Below are 12,589 nucleotides of genomic sequence, written 5' to 3' on the forward strand. Positions count from 1 at the left end.
AAATAAATATAAAATTTAAAAAATTGGGTGTAGTATTTTACAATTTGTATGAATACATTAGAGTAGATGCATTTATATAATTGTCTAAAATATCTCTGGAAGGATTCAGAAAAAAAAAAACTGGTAACATTGACTGCTTCTGAGGAAGAGAGAAGTGAAAGAGACTGACTTGAAGTTCCACTGTACAAAGGTCTGCTATTTCCTAGTAGTGTGAATTCATAAAAATCTCGTTCTTTGTTCTTGGCCCTGTGCTTGCTTCTCTGGATTTAAATTAATTTTTCATTTTTTGGCTCCTGGAAGTTTTATCTTGTTTTAGACCCTGGTGATTTTTCCTTTCAGTTTGTTTATTTATTATCAGGACTGCCTGTGTGTTTAAGCAAAAGAAGTAGCGTTAGTAACTTTATTTACTGTTTTATCAGAAATCTAAAATATTCTCAGAAAGGTGCTTCCTTAATCATTAGCAGAAGTCAATGAGTTTAGCACTTTAGGGTAACCTCTTTATGTGTTGTGTTAACATGGTTCAAGGTGACCTGGTCTCTTTTCTTCCTGGTCTCAGGTCTGCTGAAATTTGCTGATGATGTGGGCATGGGAGGTGCCAAGACACAGACCATCTCCCTTGGCCAAGGCCAAGGCCCTATTGCTGCCAAAATGATCAACACTGCCATCCGAGATGGGACCTGGGTGGTTCTACAGAACTGCCATCTGGCCACAAGCTGGATGCCTGCCCTGGAGAAGATCTGTGAGGAGGTGATTGTTCCTGAGAGCACCAACATCAGATTCAGGTAGATCCTGCCCCGCTGCTGCCTGTTGTTGGGCCCCATCCTCAGCACTTCTGACACTAGGGAATGCAAAGACGCAGCCCTGCCCTTAAGAAGTACTTGGTCTGGAAGTCTGGAGAGAGCTCACTTAGTAGAGCATACACTTCACCCTGCCTGAGGACCCAGGTTCAAGCCTCCACCCACCATATAGGAACTCCTGCATGGAAGAACCTTCACAAGTTGTGGAACAGTGCCGAGGTGTCTCTTCTTTCCTCTCCTTCTTCCTTTCCCTCACCTCTAGCTATGAGGAACAACAGAGTCTGCCCAGGGAATTGCAGTTGTACAGGCATGGATCCCCAATGATAACCCTGATGAGGGGGGAAAAAAACCCTCTCATCCTGGGGCCAGGAGATAACTCAGTATGGTTAGAACACACTTTACCATGTGCAAGGGCCATGTTTTAACCCCCAGCACCTCCATGAAGGGATGATTCAGGAATGGTGGGCTGTTGCTGTGGTGTCTCTCCTTCCTGATCTTAAAAGACAAGGACAAATAAAAGATTTCACTAGGAATGGCAGGATCATTCAGGTTTAAAACAGGAGTTCCAGGAGGAGGAGGTAGGAGAGGAGGAGGAGGAGGAAGAGATGGAATTCTCAGTCTATAAGGCAACCAATGAGTGAATAATATCAGTATCGTGCAGTACTTATGGACTTGTTTGAACCAGAAGCATGAAGCACAGGAAATGTCAGCTCCTGCTCTAGACTGCAAAATTTGCTGTTTATTTTCATTTCAGTCATGTCTGCCTGAAAATAGGAAAGTATTTGGTACTTATTTACAAAGCCAAATTAGGCCATAGTCAGTTTGGATTCACGTAGTACTCGTGTCAGATTTATGTAAGAGTTTCAGGGTAAGGCTTCAGTTCATTTTGGGAATCCTGCTTGGTATGAGATGGTGAGTTGACTCACTGACCATCAGTGACACGCTCACTAAAGAAAAATTGATTCATGCTGACATTTAAGGACTTCTATAAGAGGATCCTAACCTAAAAGGAATTAAACTGAAGTAACAACAGTGGTCAGGCATGTAACAGATTAGTGAAGAGAACTGGGACAAAAAAAATATATTTCCCTTTCTGAAGTGTAGCTCCAGTCCTCTGGGGCAATTCAGCTTCAGTGTTGGATACAGTGGAAAGAGGTGGGGACTGTGGTGACCTTCAAACACCTGCCCTGTGTACACGGACCGTCACCACGAAATGGCAGCTAACTGTAGACAGTCAGGAAGGACGGTCTCTTGTGATCACTTTGCTTTTCTAGTAATTTTATCTATTTTTCTTTTTTGTAACTTTTGTTCATTTGTTATTTTATGAGAGCACTGCCCAGCCCTGGCTTAAGTTGGTGCTGGGGATTGAAGCTGGGACCTTGGAGCCTCAGGCATTAGAGGCTTTTGCATAACTATTAACCTGTCTCTCTGTTTTTTCTGTTTTTTTTTTTTTTCATTTTGTGATTAATAGTGGGTTACAATTACAGTGTACAGTTCCCCACTGCACCCACCACCAAAGATAACCATCATAATTCTCAAGGTAGGAATGTAGAATTGTAAAAGGAAGTCATTGATTGGTTGAGTTTTGGTTGGTTGATTGACTTTTACCAGAGAGAGCACTACTCAACTCTGGCTTATGCTGGGATGCTGGGAAATGACCCTGACACCTTAGAGTCTCAGGCATGAAAATCTTTTTTGCACAACCATTATGCTATCTCTCCAGGCCAAAAACTCTGGGATTTTAACTGGTCACCAACTCTGGGTTGGTGACCAGTTCAAAAATCTGTCACAGAATTTTGTGGGTTTGCATGAGGTGAACTAAACATGTCCCATCTGCAGGGGAATGTCATGTCCCACTTTATAGCTTCTTCCCCCCACTCAGCCCAGTATCCCGGACTGTAGCAGACTGCCTCCCAGTCTCACCACACCCCTGCCTCTCCTCCTCCCTATGGCTGTTTTAATGGCTTCTCATTCTCAGAACCACCTGCTGGAAACCTCTCTAATGTTAGTTAAAAAGGACCAAAATCCCATGTAGACACAAAAAGGGAAGCAAATAGTGTCATGGTCTGTATGAAACTTGAGCTCAGGCATGAAGAATAAATTGGTTCAAGCCTAGAAGACAATAAGCCATATACTAACTTATAGATGATAAAATAAACATATGCATAATGGTTATACAAAGAGACTTTCATGCCTGAGGCTCCAAGGTCCAAGGTTCAGTCCCCCACATCACTATAAGCCAGTGCTGAGCAGTGCTTTGGTTAAAAAAAAAAAAAAAGAAAAAAGAAAAGATAGCTTTGAGGACCAGGGAGATAACACACCAAACTTCAGGCCCAAAGCCCCAGCACCACCATAAACATCACTCTCTACATCTGTCACTCTCATGAAAAAATATATATATATATTTTTAAGTTTCCACATCCTTAAAGCCCACTTCCAATGCCTTTCCTCTATGACAGAGGTGGCAGACTTTCTATAAATGGCAAGATAGTAAATATTTTATGCTCTGGGCTTCACATTATCTCTTCAACAACATGAAAGCAGCCATAAATAGCATATAAATGAAAAGACATAGTCATAGTCTGGTAAAACTTTACTTTCAAAAGACAGAGTACAGCTAGATTTAGTTTGCTGGCCATGGTTTGCAGACTTCTGCTCTCCCCAGCCCACTGAAACCCCTTTTTCCCATGGATGCTTTATTCCTGCTGTTCCTGCAGTTTTCATTGTATACTGTTTTATAGTAGCATTTATATTGCTTGTCTTTATTTCACTGTGCTGTAGTCCTTTCTTTCCATACTAGAAAGTCTGTGAGTATCTGGAAACTAAAGATGTCCTCATTTGGCCACCCGTAGGCTTCTGGGTAAGGAGCCTGAACACATGGATGCTCAGAACATTTAGCAGGGGAGTTCTGGGGAGTGGTGATTAAGGCAGGACCATTGGAGGCAGGAAGCCCTGGGTTCATCTTTTGGTGGAGCTATTCCTGTGTCGTATGTCCTTGGAAAATCCACCTAATGTCTCCATTATTCTGATCCTTGGTAAACGGGACAGTAAATCCCTCCACAGATGGTAACTGTGAGGGATCTGAAGTAAATGAAAGGACGTATATCTTAGCATGGTTTTGGCATCTATCTAGTAATAAGTGAGTAAATGGTAGCCATTAATTTTATTATTGTTTTTCACTATAACTTAACTACACTGCTCTAAAAAAAAAAAGTCCAATCTCTTGCTCTTCCAGACTCTGGTTAACCAGCTATCCATCAGACAAGTTTCCAGTAAGCATTCTCCAGAATGGAATTAAAATGACCAATGAGCCCCCCAAAGGGCTCCGGGCCAACCTTTTGCGTTCCTACCTCAATGACCCCATCTCGGACCCCGTGTTCTTCCAAAGCTGTACAAAGGTCGTGATGTGGCAAAAGCTGTTGTTTGGCCTTTGCTTCTTCCATGCCATCGTTCAGGAGAGGAGAAACTTTGGACCCCTTGGTAAGACATGACAGCTCACCTGGGTTTCTTGGGGAAACACCACAGAGGGAGGCAGGCTTGCTATATGCTAGTCTCTGCACAGTTGGGGTGACCAGTGAAGTATGTTAAAGTGTGCCCCCCAGCCTCTGGATATGCTTTTGCTAAACATCTGTGAAATCAATATTTCACTAAGTGTTCTGGATTTTTTTTCCTTGGTAAATATGGTAACTCCATAGTTACATCAATGTCAGGGAAAGAGGTGATGCTCACAAGCCCCTCACTGTCAAGTGAAAAGATCAGAGGTCTAAGGCTGGGGAAATGGTTTAACTGGCAGAACACTGAACTTGCATTCCTGAGCTTCCCAGTTTGATTCCCCAGTGAACCAGAGTAGTACTCTTGTCTCTGTCTCTGTGTGTGTGTGTGTGTGTGTGTGTGTTTCAGGTCACTCTCTTTATGTATGTGTAACTGTGAAGCAAACAAAGTTAGGACATTTGTCCACGATTCTTCTTAAGAAAATGAAAATAAATATTAATGTGACTTACCCATGGCCTAACCTCTGACACCTCATTAGGACGGGTTACCAACAATGACGTCATTGTTTTAAGGTTGAATTATGTTTTTTTCATTCACAGGCTGCCTCTGATTCTGTTCAACAGTCTTAAGTTGACTCACTTCAAGATGTTTTGTGGAAGGGCCAGGGAGATACACAGTGGTACCAGACCAGACATGTGTGCCAGAGGCCTTGAGGTCTCAGGTTCAATCCCTAGCACTAGCATATTGCCAAAGCTGAACAGTGCTCTGGTATCTCTGTGTGCCTGGCTGTCTCTCAACTAAATAAATATTTAAAAGTAAATATATTTTTGTGTGCTGGGAAAATACCTGCTTTGAAGTCCCAGGTTCAATCCCTAGCACCACCATAAACCAGAGCTGAGCAATGCATTTATTTTAAAAAATAATTTTTAGGACTGGCATAAGGATCCCGGTTCAAGCCCCTGGCTCCCCACCTGCAGGAGAGTCGCTTCACAGGTGATGAAGCAGATCTGCAGGTGTCTCTGTCTTCCCCTCCTCTCTCCATTTCTCTCTATCCTAACAATGATGACGTCAATAACAACAACAATAACCACAACAATAATGAAAAACAACAAGGGCAACAAAGGGAAAACAAATATAAAAAATAATAATAATTTTTAAAGATAATTTGTGCAATTAGAGGAGGAGGCAAATTTACCTATTGATAATTCTTTCTAAAAATCCTCCTCCCCTTCTGCCTGCATTTGATGACCCACAGACTGCTTGCTCCACAGACCACCTGGCCTTCCGCTGAGGGACTGAGGGGGTGCACAGATGAGACAACCATGGCAGACACTCCCTCTGCACCTGCACTTCACACGCCACATCCACCCACCTGGGCCAGACTCCAAACACTAGACAATAGTCCAACTTTAAAGCCAACATCCCATTGTTTTGTTCAACAGAACATGGATTTTACCGTTTCGTTCGGGTTTTTATTTTATTTTTTGCCATGGGAACATCACTACCCACAGAAAACTTTTTCAGATTGAAAGACAGAGACAAGGACTGAGTGGTGGCACGCCTGGTTGAGCACACATGCTACAGTGCACAAGGACCCAGGTTTGAGCTCCTGGTCCCCACCTGCAGAGGGAAAGCTTTGTGAGTGATGAAGCCGTGTTGCAAGTGTCTCTCTGTCTCTCTCCCTCTCTGTCACCCTCTGCCCCTTTCGATTTCTGGCTGTCTCTAATTAATAAATAAAAATAATAAATTTTCAAAAAAGTAAGAAAGAGGAAGAAAGACAGAGAAAGTGGGAAGAATCAAGGGGAAAAAACCATGACACTGAAGCCCCGCCTATGTGGTGGTGGCCAGGCGTACCTGGGCCATGCATGTGACAAAGTAGGCTTGCTAGCCAGTTGAGCTATATATATTTTTTTGGGGGGTCCTCCGTTTTTAATTTGAGATGTGAATGTTTAAGAGCACAGGTCCCCCTATATATGGTGTCTTCATACCTTTATACACATGGTTTTTCCTTCACAGTTTTTCATCCAGGTCTTCCATGTGCAAGACGAGGGGAATTGTCCAAGTTAACATAGTTAATGTTGCCTGATCAGGGATACTGCTCTGTAGTTATACTTCTGTGCTATTTGTGTACTAGCCAGGGTGAATAATTCTTATTCCACAAATCCCAGGATGCTAACATCTTCCTTAACAAATGGAGAGAGAGAGATCCATAAGGAAATTGGCTTTGGAATGGATGTTTTCTCAGGCAGAATGGCTCCCACGTTGGCCGTAAATGTCAAGGCTAATTGTTGGCATGGTACTTGATATCCACGGGGCTGAAAGAGACTCTTGATCCATAATGATGCTTAATTCTTCCAACTAGATATGTTGAGTGGAAAGTAAGAGCTCTTGGCACTGAAACCTATAATTCTTCTCTGTCTTGCGCAGGTTGGAATATCCCTTATGAATTCAATGAATCTGACCTCAGGATTAGTATGCGGCAGATCCAGATGTTTCTAAATGAATACAAGGAGGTGCCATTTGAAGCTCTGACTTACCTGACAGGTATTCATGGGAGGAGGCTTTGCAGCTATAAGAACCAAATATCATGTTCTGTCAGCCTGCTACTCCGTTCCTACCTCCATTAATCTAATTTTTTCTCATCCATTCTTTCAACCAACACTGAGCTCTTACTAGTGCTGGTTACTATGCTGGAGATTATGGGAACAAAATACAACAAGCAAAATAAGATACCGTTCTTACTCTCAACTGACTCATAGTCTATGAAAATATATTTTGAAAAATGAATGAAAGAGTTGGGTGGTGGTACACCTAGCTGAGTGCACATGCTACAATGCACAAGGATCCGGGTTCAAGCCCCAGGTTCCCACCTGCAAGGGGAAAGTTTTGCGAGTGGTGAAATGAAACAGTGCTGCAAGTGTCTCTCTTTCGTTCTTCCTCTCTATCTCTTCCTTCCCTTTCAATTTCTCCCTGTATCCACTAAAAAAGAGGGGTGGCATTGGGAGTGGTGGCTCTGAGCCCCAGTGATAACCCCAGTGACAAAAATCAGTCATTCAATTGGAGGAAAATAAAAAGAAATAAATGACAACAGTATTAAGTTCCACGAGGGAAATATTTATAAGGTAGAGAACAGCACAGGGTCAGGGAGATAGCATAGTGGTTATGCAAAAAGAGACTTTCATACCTGAGGTTCCAGCCCTGGGCTCAATTCCTAGTACTACCATAAGCTAGAGCTGAGCAGTGCTCTGGTGAAGAAGGAGAAGTAGTAGTAGTAGTAGTAGTAGTAGTAGTGTAGGAAGAGGAAGAGGGAAAGAAAACGAGGAAGAGGAAGAGGAGGAGGAGGAAGAAGAAGAAAAAGAAGAAAAAGATGAAGACAAAGTCTGTCACCCTCTACTAAAAATGGGAGTTGGGTGGTGGTGCAGCGGGTTAAGCATAGGTGGCGCTAAGCATAAGGACTGGTATAAGGATGCCGGTTCAAGCCCCCGGCTCCCCACCTGCAGGGGAGTCGCTTCACAGGCGGTGAAGCAGGTCTGCAGGTGTCTGTCTTTCTCTCCCCTCTGTCTTCCCCTCCTCTCTCTATTTCTCTCTGTCCTAGCCAACGACGACGACATCAATAACCACAGCAATGTTAAACAACAAGGGCAACAAAAGGGAAAATAAATAAATATTTAAAAAAATTAAGAGTCCACCATAAATAGTGGAATAAAACAGGCACAGAATTCCAGAAATAACCCTGGTGACAAAATGAAAGAACCATGATAGGTGCTGATTATAATTTTCTTCTAACACTGACCAAAGAAACAGGTCTTGCTTGAAGAGTGATTATTAAATTAGGTGGACTGAAGTCATCACATTCTTAACCTGGTCTCCTAGCCCTGTGGCAGGGATAGTGGAGAATTTAGAAGAGATATAAGGTACATCTTGGTCCCTGTAAGAACTTGTGCTCTTGCTACAAGAGTAGACCTACAGGTAACTATAAAATAATCCACCTTGCTTCATAAAAGTTAAACATGGCACCTCCAGATATATCCCCTGTAAGGAAATTACACCAGCGATGGGAAGGTATCAGGACTTTGCATCATGACTCTGTGGCTGAAGTTTCTCTTCACTTAGGGACCTCTTGGGAGTCCTTCAGTGCCACTATGCTGTGAGGAAAAACCGCTCTCCCTTTAGTGTTGGAGCTGTAGTTCTGGTGCTGTCATAAACTTTTATATGACTGGAACAAACTACAGTGTCCAAACTGATGTTTATGGTCTAAAGCCGTGCAAGGACCTAGTGGTCTGACTTAAAGTAAAACAATTTCAGGCTCAAATTACACAACTACAGACACCTTAGTCCATTAACATTCACACCAGTCTGTCTCCTGGAAATTCAGATTTCTCCAAGTCAGGACCAAATATGACCGACCCACCCCCAATTCAGGCCAGGCTTCCTGTTTCTTGCCTGTACATTTGCCTTACTCTGCCCAGAATGGTCGGAATAAAGAATGAACTCTTATGAGAGCCCTTGTGCATATGCTCACGTGCACACTCTTGCAAGCATGCACACTCAGCTCTGACTTACCCAGGGGGTAAGTACGCAGCTACGACTTACCCGGGAGCACCTGCATAGTGTACTACTGTGGAGCCTGAGCCAGCTATAAAGTGTGTCGTGAGGTTGATGAGATGATTTTTTTATGATTATTTTATTTATTTATTCCCTTTTGTTGCCCTTGTTGTTTTATTGTTGTAGTTATTATTGTTGTTGTCGTTGTTGGATAGGACAGAGAGAAATGGAGAGAGGAGGGGAAGACAGAGAGGAGAGAAAGATAGACACCTGCAGACCTGCTTCACCGCCTGTGAAGTGACTCCCCTGCAGGTGGGGAGCCGGGGTTCGAACTGGGATCCTTATGCCAGTCCTAGTGCTTTGCGCCACCTGCGCTTAACCCGCTGTGCTACAGCCCGACTCCCTGATGAGATTATTTTAATGTCTCTTCCAAAGAAATCATCTAACCCTTTTTTGTAGAGACGTGAGTGAAACCTGTTTCAGAGTGATGCTCAGACATCCAAGTTCTCTAAAATATATTTGTTTGTAATTGTTGCAATTAATCCAAAGTTGTCTATAGTTGGCCTAAGTGTTGTACTAAATGCTTTATTAGCACCAGTGATGATTAATAAGCATTATTACCCCTTTTTTTTATCTAGGTATTATCTCCTCTTCTTGTCACATAAGAAGTTGCTATTAGATGGCAAATATCAGAACCCAGAATTTGGCTGGGAAAATGGCAGAGCTGGAATTGGAACCCAGGCCTGTCTCACACTTTAGTTCTGGTCTGGAACCACACTTCTGTAAAATGTTTCACATATATGTGCACACAGACACACACAGAGTTTGGATGATACCTAAGCGTTAATCATTACCTTTGGTGAAACTTACTGATGATTGCATTGCTTGTATTTCAGTTAATCTCTAATTTAGACTATGGTAACCATAATGTCAAAAAGGCCAGGTCTCATCCCAGACTGGCTGTGGTTTTCATCAGCTCTATGTCTCACCTCCTTAGCTGTGAGAACTCTGTTGTTCTGTAGTTTTCATTTTTGTTTTACCAGAGCACTGTTCAGTTCTGGTTTATGATGGTGCTGGGGATTGAACTTGGGACCTTTAGTGCCTCAAGCAGGCAAGGCTTTGTGCATAACCCTTAAGCTATCTCCTCCACCCCAAGAACCTTATTTTAAGTTAATAATCAAGTTCACTCTGACCTTCCCTGGACTCAGCTGTCTTCCTGGTTGTCTCCAGGGGAATGCAATTATGGAGGCAGAGTTACTGATGACAAAGACAGGCGTCTCCTGCTGTCCCTCCTGTCCACATTCTACTGTAAGGAAATTGAGCAGGACCATTACTACCTTGCTCCTGGGGACATTTACTACGTTCCTCCTCATGGCTCCTACCAGGTGAGAGGTGGGGAGGGTGGCTCATCTGTCGCCCAGAGTGGCTTGGCAGTGTCTGTGGAGTTACAGGCTCTGTGCAGCTGAGAAGGGCCCAAGAGATGCCCAGAGCATCCTGGTTTAATAGTCATAAGCTATTTACAGTATTCAAAAAAAAAAGTCTGGGGGGCAGGCAGTGGTGCACCTGGTTAAGTGCACATAGTACAAAGCACAAGGGCCCATGCAAGGATCCAGTTTCTCTCTGCCCTATCCAAAAAAAAAAAAAAAAAAAAAAACCACAGGAGAGACATTATACTGTGTAATAAACACTGGGTACTTGGTAGGCAAGACCTTTTGAAATACTGGGTTCATCTTGGGGAGGTGACGTCAAGGATAATTAAGATGAAACCTTGGCAGTGAACAGTCAGAAAATTACCATCGAAAGCAAAGACTCAGAAAGGAGCAAGTAAGAGGGAGCAGAAAAACCATATTGGAGAACCAGAATAAGACAAAGAAGGATGAGAAGGGCTTGCTTTGCTTAAGCGCTGTCAGTAGCCAGGGTCTTGTTCCCCTAGAACTTCATTTATCTTCCCATTTATACATAAAGGCACTGGGGTTTCAGGTGACTTAAGCTCAAGGTCATACTGTTTGCGTGGAAGCTAGAATCCAAACTTGGTTGTCTGTTTCCAAAGCCAAGACAGTCTGAGGAGAGCAAAGAAGAAGCCAGTGGGAAGGGAGTAAAGGAGATACTCTGCCCATTTGCCTTCATACTCTCGTCCCCTAAAAAAGTGTATGGGGAGGAGGAAAGAGCTTAGGATACATGTGTGTGCGCGTGTGACAGATATAGTGTGAGTCCTACTTAGGTTTGGTCTAACCAAGCCATGAGAGATCTGTATGGACCCCAGGGATCCCTGTATGTCAACTGAAGATTTTCTTTCCAGTCCTACATCGATTATCTCAGGAACCTCCCCATCACAGCCCACCCAGAAGTGTTTGGCCTCCACGAAAATGCTGACATCACCAAAGACAACCAGGAAACCAACCAGCTGTTTCAGGGGGTGCTGCAGACGCTCCCAAGGCAGTCAGGAGGGAGTGGAAAATCCCCTCAGGTAACAGGGTTTAGGGAGAGAGAAATAAGTCAGTTTTCCAGCTGGCAGGTACCTCAGGAGGCCTCACTGGACTTTCTGCTCCAGCCAGTGCTGAGTCCTTAAATACTAAGCTGTAAGCACACCCATGTTTCCAAAATGTCACCCTGTCGAACCTTCATCCTGCTTTTCTATACATACCACATATCTATACTCCATTTATGTAATTTATGTAAAAATTTTTGTTTTATACTTCTGAGGCTTCACACATATGTGAGACCACCATTGACCAGCCTTCTGGACCAAATTCTTCATTCTGTATTTGAGAGGGAGGAGAGAGAGACAGACAGACAGACAGATGAGAGACAACATTGATCCACCATCCATGGAGCTTCCCCATCTTGTCCATGGTGCTTTGGAATCAGGGCTTGCACTTCAGGCCTTGTGCCTGGTAAGACATACTCTACTGGGTGAGTTGTATCCAGCCCTCCATACTATTTTTAGTTACTTAAAATGATTCACTTGGAAAAAAAAGAAGAAAGAAACCTGCATAGCAGTATCTGTAAATAGAAACCAATATCATTTCTACAAAGTCATGGCAACCTCAAGGGGAAAATGAGAGTTGATAAGTTATTAGGTTCTTCCCAGATGACATTACTCAGGCTTTTTGGTGGCTTCTTGTGAAGAAGAGGAAAAGCTACAAGTGTTACAGAGCATTTAATTAGTGCTGACCTGAGACTTTCTCCTTGAGAAAAGGGATAAGAGAAAGACTGGCCCAAAATGGAGAAGTAAGTGTCTCTCTCACCATATGGTTCAACGTAATTTGCTCGTGTCCTGGAAACACGTGGATTATTTTACGTGTCTCTTATAGTCATTTTACACTTTTTACCCCCATCACTGGGCTTCACAGAAAGAGAGAGACCACAGCTCCAGAGTGCCCCATAATATGCGTGTGACACAACAGGCACACTATCCAAGTGATCAGGGTTTTTTTTTTTTTTTTTTTGGCCTCAGTCTACTTAAAACTCTGACCCAATTCACCCTCCTCAACCCAGATGAGAGTCACATGAAGCCTGTGAGGAAGTAACCCAGTTCAGAACCTTCATAAACTCAGAAGCAGAGCCAAAGTCTCCTGGCTCCTCCATCCCTAGTGATTTTCCCTCCCCATCTCCTCTTTTAAAACTTCCCTATGTCTCAACTGTAATCTTCTCAGTTGGTTTTTCAATTTGGTTCCATGCCCAAAGTGGTAGTAGTTTGATGATAACACAGCCTCGTTGGTGTGTCTCAACTGTACAGTGGAAACTCCCCTCAC

At 43.2% G+C, this 12,589-nt stretch overlaps 1 protein-coding gene across 4 annotated transcripts in view; it reads left to right on the top strand.

Annotated features, from left to right (window-relative positions):
• DNAH3 (dynein axonemal heavy chain 3) overlaps positions 1–12,589 on the top strand; it is a 175,842-nt gene that overhangs the window by 158,195 nt on the left and 5,058 nt on the right. For all 4 annotated transcript variants that reach the window (XR_009544967.1, XM_060172848.1, XM_060172849.1 and 1 more), the window contains 5 exons: positions 557–782; positions 4,033–4,277; positions 6,717–6,833; positions 10,065–10,219; positions 11,134–11,301. Coding sequence is in view for 3 of the 4 variants with exons in the window: in XM_060172848.1 (XP_060028831.1) it covers positions 557–782; positions 4,033–4,277; positions 6,717–6,833; positions 10,065–10,219; positions 11,134–11,301 (911 nt within the window). In the remaining variant the exon portion in view is untranslated. The remainder of the gene's footprint in view (positions 1–556; positions 783–4,032; positions 4,278–6,716; positions 6,834–10,064; positions 10,220–11,133; positions 11,302–12,589) is intronic.

Source organism: Erinaceus europaeus, chromosome 15, assembly GCF_950295315.1.
Source record: "Erinaceus europaeus chromosome 15, mEriEur2.1, whole genome shotgun sequence".
NCBI lineage: Eukaryota > Metazoa > Chordata > Mammalia > Eulipotyphla > Erinaceidae > Erinaceus > Erinaceus europaeus.